Source organism: Xiphophorus hellerii, chromosome 5 (assembly GCF_003331165.1).
Source record: "Xiphophorus hellerii strain 12219 chromosome 5, Xiphophorus_hellerii-4.1, whole genome shotgun sequence".
NCBI lineage: Eukaryota > Metazoa > Chordata > Actinopteri > Cyprinodontiformes > Poeciliidae > Xiphophorus > Xiphophorus hellerii.
Genome location: NC_045676.1, coordinates 30,222,239 through 30,232,139, shown reverse-complemented (window position 1 = coordinate 30,232,139; position 9,901 = coordinate 30,222,239). Strand labels below are relative to the sequence as shown.

At 43.3% G+C, this 9,901-nt stretch overlaps 1 protein-coding gene across 4 annotated transcripts in view; it reads left to right on the top strand.

Annotated features, from left to right (window-relative positions):
- The window catches only part of fbxw7 (F-box and WD repeat domain containing 7), a 102,736-nt gene extending 93,379 nt beyond the window's left edge, over positions 1-9,357 (top strand). For all 4 annotated transcript variants that reach the window (XM_032562423.1, XM_032562422.1, XM_032562424.1 and 1 more), the window contains 3 exons: positions 18-243; positions 1,847-2,057; positions 7,059-9,357. In XM_032562423.1, coding sequence (XP_032418314.1) covers positions 18-243; positions 1,847-2,057; positions 7,059-7,327 — 706 coding nt within the window. In that variant the 3' untranslated portion in view covers positions 7,328-9,357. The remainder of the gene's footprint in view (positions 1-17; positions 244-1,846; positions 2,058-7,058) is intronic.
- Positions 9,358-9,901: the final 544 nt, after the last annotated feature.

The window sequence follows — 9,901 nt, the reverse complement described above, 5'->3', positions numbered from 1 at the left end:
TTGCGGTTGATCCACAGGGTGGTCAGTGGCTCTCGTGACGCCACGCTTCGTGTCTGGGACATCGAGACGGGTCAGTGTTTACACGTCCTCATGGGCCACGTGGCGGCGGTGCGCTGCGTCCAGTACGACGGGCGGCGGGTGGTCAGCGGGGCCTACGACTTCATGGTCAAAGTGTGGGACCCAGAGACGGAGACCTGCCTCCACACGCTGCAGGGCCACACCAACAGAGTGTACTCCTTACAGGTGAGCCGAGTAAGCTGCAGGTGCCGCCTCTAGGTGGCGTGTGTCTTCCTCACGCTTTGTGTGCTGTTTAAAGTTCACCAAAGTGAATTTGGGAAGGCTTGACCTTTTGTGACTTCTGGAAACATTTAAAATCGTTAAAATGACAGAGGCACAAATGAAAATTGTTACTGCACAAATGTAGCACAGTTCGTTAACATCACATTTTGTTGAATTTTGCAAATTTGGACTGGCTGGTTGACCTTTTGTGACCTCTGGAAACTTTTGTTAATATGTTTTTTAAAATTTTTATTTATTTAATTATTTATTTTAGTTTGAGGATGATAGAATAAAATAACAGACATGAACAAGGAATGCAAAAGACAGTTATTTTGTACCACAATAATCTTAACATGCTCGAAAAGGAGTGGGAAGAAGTAAGAAACTTATGAACTCCTGCCCCATAAACTCATACCAGGTTTTCAGATGGATCCTCATTATTTAAAAAAAAATCTTTAAAATGAAATGCAGTACAAGCAAAATTTTTTGCTGCACAAACCTTTGTCACCCATTTTGTGTGATCTGAGGAATGTGGGGGGACCATCTTCACCTGAGTGAAGTTGGTCCCCTCGTTCCTCCTCACTTTCTTCAAATCCAGCAAAATTGGTGTCAAATGTTTGCGCTGCAGAAAAGATTTGTTTGTGCCGCATTTCATTTGAAAGATTAATAAATGTTTCCAGACATCATGAAAAGTGGACCAAGCCCTCGACATTTACCAAATCAACTGGTAAATATGCTATGTTACTTGTGGTTTGTGCAGCAAAAATATTCGTTTGTTCTGCTATCATTTTAAAGATATTAATAAATGTTTCCAAAGGTCATTTATTAATCAGCCAGTCAACCAGCCCCCCAAATCAACTGGGCTACATTTTGCTGATTTGTGCGGCAAAAATTCTCCTCCTCCCCCCACACACATTAGCAAAATCAAACAGAATTTGGGTAATAATTTATTTTTCTATTTGTGCAGCTATAAAATTTGTAGCAGTTGATTAACACAAAATTAGTTTGAAATGTGGAGAAAGTTCCCACATGTCCTTTCAGGACAATCTTTAAGCTGATTTTCCCATTATAAGGAAAATGGAAAAATCCATTCAATATTTTTTTTGCAAACAAAAATAATTGCTGCATAAACATAGCACAAACATTTGTCACCTGTTTGGTTTGTTATGAAGAAGTTGGTGGAGAACTTCAGTCATGTTTGGAACTCAGTTATGTTGATTTAATTTGCCATGTGTAGTTTTTAAATTTTGTAGAAATGAAAGCGGTTTTCTGTCTTTAAGATGTTCTCCAGTGAGTAATGATCAATCTGTTTACTCTGCTAATGGATGGATTTTGCGCCTCCTCCTCTTTGTTAGACAGTAACCGTGCTCTCCTATTGGACAAATAGACAAAAAAGATGAGCTCCGGCAGATCAATAAAATTCGATCCCTTTCAATGAGTTTAATCAAAAGTTTGTAAGCGAGAATGCTGCGTCAGCTAAATGTTTTGGGGGGTTTTTTTGCAATCAGCTGCCAGCTGCAGTTACCCTGCCTGAATATATTTAAAGCGATCGTTTTGATTCTCCCAGTTTGACGGGATCCACGTCGTGAGCGGCTCCCTGGACACGTCCATCAGGGTCTGGGACGTGGAGACGGGGAACTGCATCCACACCCTGACGGGTCACCAGTCCCTCACCAGCGGCATGGAGCTGAAAGACAACATCCTGGTCTCAGGCAACGCAGACTCCACAGTCAAGATCTGGGACATCAAGACGGGCCAGTGTCTCCAAACCCTGCAAGGTGAACACACACAGCTGCTGCCTTCGCTCATATAACTTTTATTTAAAAAAAAAAAAAAAAAAAGATCATTTTTGTTTACATATTTGTTAAACTTATCATTGTGTCGTGGTATCATAAGAGAGGTAATCTGTGAAAAAAAATCAAGCTCCAGCACTAATTGGAGAAACACACCACTCAGTCAGAAATAGCCAATCAGAGCCAGGAGGAGGGTCTTAGTGCTGTCAATCACTCTCATCCTCACCGTCTCCCACTGGCTCTTTCCAGCTGTATTTCACCACAATATAGCCTGCTACCAACGCTAAGGCTAGTTAGCATTGGCCACTAATGGTGGCGGTAAACAGTTTTCTGTGGTGGTAAGTTGTTTTTTCCACTATTAGCACGTTTAGCAGTGCGTTCACAAAGTTGATTGACCTAAGACCTAAGCTAAGAGCCTCCTCCTCGCTCTGATTGGTTGTTTTTGACCCAGAGCAATGGATTTCCTCAGATGGCAACAGTAGCTCTGAAGAGGTGGAGGATTATATTTCTCATATCGTACTATCACAACATGGTAACAGTTTTCAAAAATATGAGGCAAAAAACGTATTTTTGTAAAAGTGTCATACTGCAGCTTTGATGGCACAAATAAAAGATTACAAGCACCAGGGATGGAAGTAACTTATCTAAGCCTTGAGGTTGATAGATGTTCTGTTTGTTCACCTGAGACAGGAACACCTGCTTAGCTATTTTCTTCAGGAGAATCTAAAGATGCTTGTTCTATTATTGATGAAAATGTGGACATCCGCACTTCTGTGAAAAACTTTGCTGTACGGCAGAAATTATTGATGAGTATTTAATAATTCACATCTACTGATAAAACCACACAAGTTGTAAACACGTGGTACGGTACGTGGACTGCAGCTGACCCCGGGTCAGAAGAATCAGAACTGTGTTGCCATGGGAAACAGGTGATTGCTGGAAGCAGCGAGAATTTGTTGATCGGCTGCTAGTTAAAGGATTATTAGTTATCATTATGCAGACAGTAGCAAACAGCTGCTGCTGTCACGTCCATGTTGGCATCACCAGCATCATATCTGTCAGACATAATGGAGGAGCATGGCTGCCAAACACTGACGCTGCTTCCAGTCAGAAACATGTTGGTAAAATTAAAGGATTACTTTAAACCTAAAGATGCCGGGGGTATAAATAATCCTGACTTTGACTGTGTATTATTGAATGCCCAGTACAAATGTGTTGCTTTTATATATTTAGCCGATGTGTTTTGCGAGCGTGGCCAGTAGCAACCTTGCAAAGAAATCGTGATAGTGATAAATTTTCTATTTATTCTGCAGTGTATTCTAGCAAACACTGATACCGTGACATATTTTCTGTTCCTTTCACACTTCACCTCCTACTAATATTGAAGCATAATAAACAGCCATCATATTGTGTAAAAGCTAATGATGGTGGGGCTAAGGTGAGTTTGATTGTGGACCAAAGTTGCAACATTTGTTACATTTTCAGCTGCTGCAGTTCACAGTCACACTGCACTGAGTCAAATGAACCAAACCCTTGGAAAACCTGTTCTCCTCCTCGCCTCTGGTAGCGCTGCACCAAGAATCACTGAAGGAAACGACATAAAAACCTCTGAGGAAGACATGAGCGCAACGTCCATCTTCACAAAATGTAAACAAAAATGGAGTGGCGTAAGATTTTAGCGGTTGTAGGATGTCAGGTGTAAATCACCTAGAACATCAAAAATACGGAGGCCTCATTGCTGGGAGCAGTCGACATGAATGTTTTGCAGAAGGATGCGGTTTCACCTGGTTTCACCAGATAATCGCCCAGCAGAAACTTCCTGCATCCTTGACACACTAGATTGTGTGTCATAGGATTTCTCTCTTGTCTTTGGTCAAAGTCCAGAAGCCGTTTCTTTCACTGGCACAAGATTTGTGTTGCATTTACCCAGAATGCCATATGGCATAGTCTGCCTCATGCTTTTGGAGCGGTCTCTGGTCTGCTTGACGTTCACACATGCATTCAAACCGCATCAGAGTTCTCTTCAACCGAATGAAGTTCACACCTCCCCAAACCAACCAGACATTCTAGACAAATGAGCTGAGTTTGACTGAACAAGCCTGGTGTGAATGCACCCTAAAACTCTGATCATACGTTGGATGTCGATAGAACGACAACTGAAGAGCGGCTATGTAGTCATGGACATCAGCTCAATGGTTTTGGAAAACTGACCCGATTCCCCCCTGTTCTAATCGGACCAGCCGTGTTCAGTCCGTGTCGTCCTCTGATGCAACCTTTTGTTGTTGTTGTTGTTTGAGAAAAGAAAACTTTTGAAGTTGATGTGGACCAACCAGGCGCTAGCATCGTTTTGAGGACTTGAGTTACATCAGTGATGTTACAGATCCTCCTGCTGTGTGCTGAAATCCTGGTTCTTCTTTTCTTCCTCTTGCTGCTTAGCTCCTTGTGTCCTTTGTGTCCATTTGAATAGTTTTATCTCCATTACCAGGACTTAGTGTCTCACTGGAAGACCAATGTCCTTTTCCTGAATACCCGTGGCTGTCACTGGTGCCCCTGTCTCTAAATGCCCTCATTAGCAGCCTGCAGCCCAGTGAGCTGGCCTCCCTCATGCCAGAACAGCATCTGAACAAAAAGATGCCCCAGTGAGAGCCTGAAGAGACGAGACGGGGGAGGAGAGGGGTCCAGCAGGAAGGGGCTACAGATCTTTGTAGGTCAAATAATGAGGTCATGAGGATTCCTGCCGGTCATTAGTGTGTTCTGATCAGACCATAGTGAAACAACAAGGTCATCGCTGTCACTGGACCAGGATGAAGGTTCTGATGAAGTAGGCTGCTTTGTTGTGTCAGAAAGGAGGCCAACATGGTGGTGGGAGCAGGGATCGGTTCTGAGGGAGGGGACCCAAACCTGAGAATTCATCCTCACACGGAAATATTCTTTAGCTTTTTTTTTTTTTTTTTTAGCTTTACATCCTGTTATGTTATTCTCATACATTATATGTTATTCCAAGTATGTTTATTTCTCATGAACATACTTGGAGTGTTGCCTTGATTCCTTCATGCATGTTTGAGCAATTCTTTAATCTCCATGGTAACCATTAAACTCTGCAAAACACCTGGGTGGACCTAGCACAGCCTTCAAGGATGAAGCTCCTCCTTATAGCTACAGTTTCCAAACTACTGGGCTTCTGCCTCACAGAGCAGCCCTCCTCCGTGACTCCCCCCACTCAGCTCCTTCAGACTAGCCAGCAGCAATTAGCAAACACCTGACGGAACTGCATCTGTTGGGCTCATTATAGGAGCAGCTACTCAGTGCAACGATGGTAAAAATGTTGTTAAAGGGTTAATAGAGGAGCCATGTTGTGATGACTTCTTGAAGGCGGAGCTTCAGAAAGAGCAAGAGTTTCTTAAAGAGACAGAGGCCCAATTTCAAGACCTTACAAAGTAAAATGTCTTTTAAGTCATACTTGATATATACTGCTATATAGTATTATACATGTGTTATAACAACTGAAGGTTGCAAAGTTATTTAATTGTGCTATAATGGCACTATGTGGCTGGAAAGCCCCTAATACTGCCCCTTTAAATTTATTATTATTTTTAACTAAATGATATCATCAGCATTTCCATCCATCCACCCATCCTTACATTAGCAGCAGCTTTGATTGCATGTTCAGTCTTCCTGATCTGTTCCAGCTAAACTTTTCAGGACCATCAGTGGTAAAAAAAAAAAAAAAAAAAGTTTTTTATATAGTAATTTTTGCTGTAAATCTTTATAGGAGGTGATAAACCTCGCTGATCCAGACAGACTAATGTGAAATGAAACGGCAGTGGAAACCTCGCCAGACGCAGCCTTTGGCTCTGATCACATGGACTATAACTTGGCTTGTTAATCTAGTTCTCTTCAGGTCAGCAGACATGATCATGTTGTAGAATCAAATCGTCCAACATGACAGGAACGCGGTTTTCAGATGTTCGCTTTCACACAGACTTAAATGGTCCACAGGACACACCGAGCCGAGCTCCGCCTCCCGCTGAAGGAACGACCGTTACCAGTTCACAAGTTCGGAGGAAGTAATTGACGTGCTGGAAAATCTAATTTTACTTGTCACTAAAAACTAAAATGAGAAGGACAAAAATAAAAACAGAAGTTGTCGTTGAGCCGTTCTCTCGCTGCATCAGACCAGAACTGAGCAGAGGAGGTTTAATATTTCAGTACGTATTTCCTCATTTCCTTTCCGTCTTCTGGCAGGAAGCACAGAGCAGCTGGACGGTGCAGTGGGTCAAGGTTATTCATAGAAAAATATTTAAATCAAAAAAGTTGGATCAAAACTCTGGCATCTCAGAAAGGCCAGTCGGATGGCAAAAAATTGACAAACATGCACTTTGAATATTCGTCCCAAAACATAAATGATGTCAAACTGTTTCAAAAATAAACTAAAAATCGACTGTTGCAAAAATATTCAATCACATTTCAGCAACAAGGCAGTACAAAGTGATTTACATCATGAAAACATTTTAAAAAATCATAAACATGTCAGACGGTGACCAACTGCGAAACCACTAACAAACATTACATTTTGACGAGTGCCATTAAATCTGTGCAGGTGGGTTTTTAGCATCAATTTAAAGGAGCTCGGTGTTTCGGCTGTTTTGCAGTTTTCTGGAAGTTTGTTCCAGATTAGCGGTGCATAGAAGCTGAATGCTGCTTCTCCATGTTTGGTTCTGGTTCTGGGGATGCAGAGCAGAAACAGAACCAGGAGACCTGAGAAGGTTTGGAAGGCTGATACAACAGTTCAGTGATTTATAAACTAACAGAAATATTTTAAAGTCATATTTTCACAACTACTGTTGTTTTCTTGGTGTATTTTTTGACGGTTTTTCTTGGTTTTTCTCATCTGGTGGAGTTTGTGCGCTGAAGCCGAAACGCCACCAAACAAATTCCTCGTCCTTTCTTCTCCTAACCGTCCTCTCTCTGTCTGTCTGGGTCCAGGTCCACACAAGCACCAGAGTGCCGTGACGTGCCTCCAGTTCAACAAGAACTTTGTCATCACCAGCTCCGACGACGGCACGGTCAAGCTGTGGGACCTGAAGACGGGCGAGTTTATCCGGAACCTGGTGACCCTGGAGAGCGGCGGCAGCGGCGGCGTGGTGTGGCGCATCCGGGCGTCCAACACCAAGCTGGTGTGCGCCGTGGGCAGCCGCAACGGCACGGAGGAGACCAAGCTACTGGTGCTGGACTTTGACGTGGACATGAAGTGACAGGAAGTGGTGTGGGGGAACACGCCGTGGAAGGACGAAGAGAGCGACCTGCAGAGAGAAAGAGAGAGAGAGGAGGAGGGGGACGGGAGCCCGGAGACCCAAAAACTCTTCACCTACACTCAGAGAGTCTGTAATCACAAAAGCCCGACGTTGTCCCCGTCTACCGTTTGAGTTCCTGCTACGGGCAAACTCAGTTCCTCAGAGTCCAGTCCCCCCTGACCCCCGACCCCTCCTGCTGAAGGTGATCTGGAGGGAGAAACGGAGCGAACTCTCCTGAACCGGCCGGCTTCGCACAGAGGACCCGCTTTCGCTCGAGTCAGACAGATTTTCAGATGTACAGAGAGATATTATTTTTTAAAACTCCCCTACCCACCCATTCACCCCCTCCCTCCCTCCTATCAGAGCGCGTGCATACAGTCATCACACGGCCATGATGACTGGCTTCCCCTCACAGTTCCTCCCAAAGAGCTGCTGGACGTGGTGGTGAGGGGGTGTCGGGGTGGTCCGGTCCATTTCCGTCACTCTGTTTCCGTTTTCTGCACTCGGGTTTCTGGACTCTGATTTCTCCACATAAACACAACTGTGAATTTCAGGATCTGAAGAGGTTTTTTTTTTGTTGTTGTTGGTTTTATGCTTCATGCAGAATTTCAGTATTAGAGGAGGAATCCGGTCCGGTCCGGTCCAGTCCGGTCTCTGTTACCGTCAGTGCTGATCAGCTCTGGGGGGAGGGGGCTTCCTCAGAAGCTGGAGGGCTGAGGACAAACACCTGTACTATCCACTGACCCTGCCCCCCTGACCCCACCCTGCCCTGACCCTGCCCCCCGGAGTGGCCAAACTGAATCTAATGCTGCTAGAGGAACCGGAACCAGAGAACGGAGCTTCTACTTGCTGTGACGTTTTAGTCCACAGGCGAAATTCCTCACAGGACTCTGTACGTTTGGACTTAAACGGACTTAAACCAGAAACGCGACGTGACGTGATCACCATCCTCCGACCTTTTTTTTTTTTTTTTTTTTTTTTTTTTGCATTTGTTTTTTTGTTTTGTTGTTGTTTTTTTTTTTGCCACTGAAACTTGAGCCAAACGTGCCTCTGCGTTTGAGGCTATGAGGAGGGAGCGCGTCCGACAGAAACTGACAGGAGACACAAACAAGGGGGAATTGTAACACTGTTAGAGAACGTGCGAGTGTGTGTGTGTGTGTGGGCGTGTGTGTGTGTGTTAAAGCGTGTTAGCTGGCAGCTTGTTATCACATTCCTCGGGACAACGCTTCTCCAGCCTGTTCTTTGGGAAAAATGTCGAAATGCTGCGTGGACTGGCTTAAAAAAGAAAAAAAAAAGGTTAAAAAGAAATCAAACTAACAGATGTACTGATTTTAACTTGTGAATGAGAGAATGGCCCATATGTCTGTGTGAGAGACTGTTTTTTTTTTGTTTTTTTTCTTTTGCCCCTCCACAGGTGTCTGAAGCAACAGAGGAGACCACCATCAAGCATCAGCTGGCAGGTCGGGCCGCGGCGCGTCTCGGTGTTCCACCGAAACGAACACGGGCAAAACACCTTGTAGCCAAAACAAGTCGTCTCAAAACCTCCCAGAGTCACAGCTCCAGCTGAACTGTGAAAGTGGTATAACACTGTATATTAAAAAAAAGAAAAGAAAGAAAGAAAGAAAACAATCTCGCTCTATCTCCTCCTGTTGTTTTCTCCGTCTGTTTTTAATTTATGATCTGGTTTGAGAAATCAGATTTGTTGCAGGTGTTTTTATTTTGTTCAGTTCATGTAAAACTGCCTGGCAAAAAAACAGCAAAAAAAAAAACAAACAAACAAAACAAACAAACTAAAAAACAGACAAAAAAAAAAAACCTGAAAGGGATTGTGTATTTGTTTGATTCACTTAGAATTTTATTTTCTTATAACTTAAGTGCAATAAAATGTGGGTTTTTCTTTTTCATTTCAAGCATATCAGTTGTCTGTTTTTGTTTACCTCTGTGAAGGCATCTTATATGGTCAATAAAGCAAAACTATTTGGTTAAATTCTCCTGGATGGTTATCATCTCAGCTCCTCAGTTATCCTAATTTTTCTAGGATGAAGTGACTCAAAAACAAATAACAGCAGTGATTTTAAAAACAAGAATCGGGTGGAGAAGTTTCAAGTTATGGACTTTCTCAAGACTAAAAAAGACCTTGTTACAGATGGAAGTTCAGTTACCTCACAGGCTGGAGTCTGCAAGTTCTCCCTCTGCATCTGTGGGTTTTCCCTGGGTACTCCAGCTTCCCAAAGACAACATCTAGCTCTGTTTTTGTTGAGAAATGCGCACAAAACTGTCCATATTCCGATAATGTGGAGAAAACACAACTTCACAATTGCGGTGTTTCCATTAAATAACACAATTAATGTCACACCTGAATACTTTTGCTCACGCGATAAGTCGTTAATCTTCCTACCACTTCCTGTCGTTTTCTTCGTCGTTTCAGCCAGGCGTAACTGTTGATCACAAGCGATTTTTTTTTTCCACATCACTCGTGATATGAAAAGAGTGTTTTGATTGGAGTTTGCGAAATACATCTATTTCGATACAGCT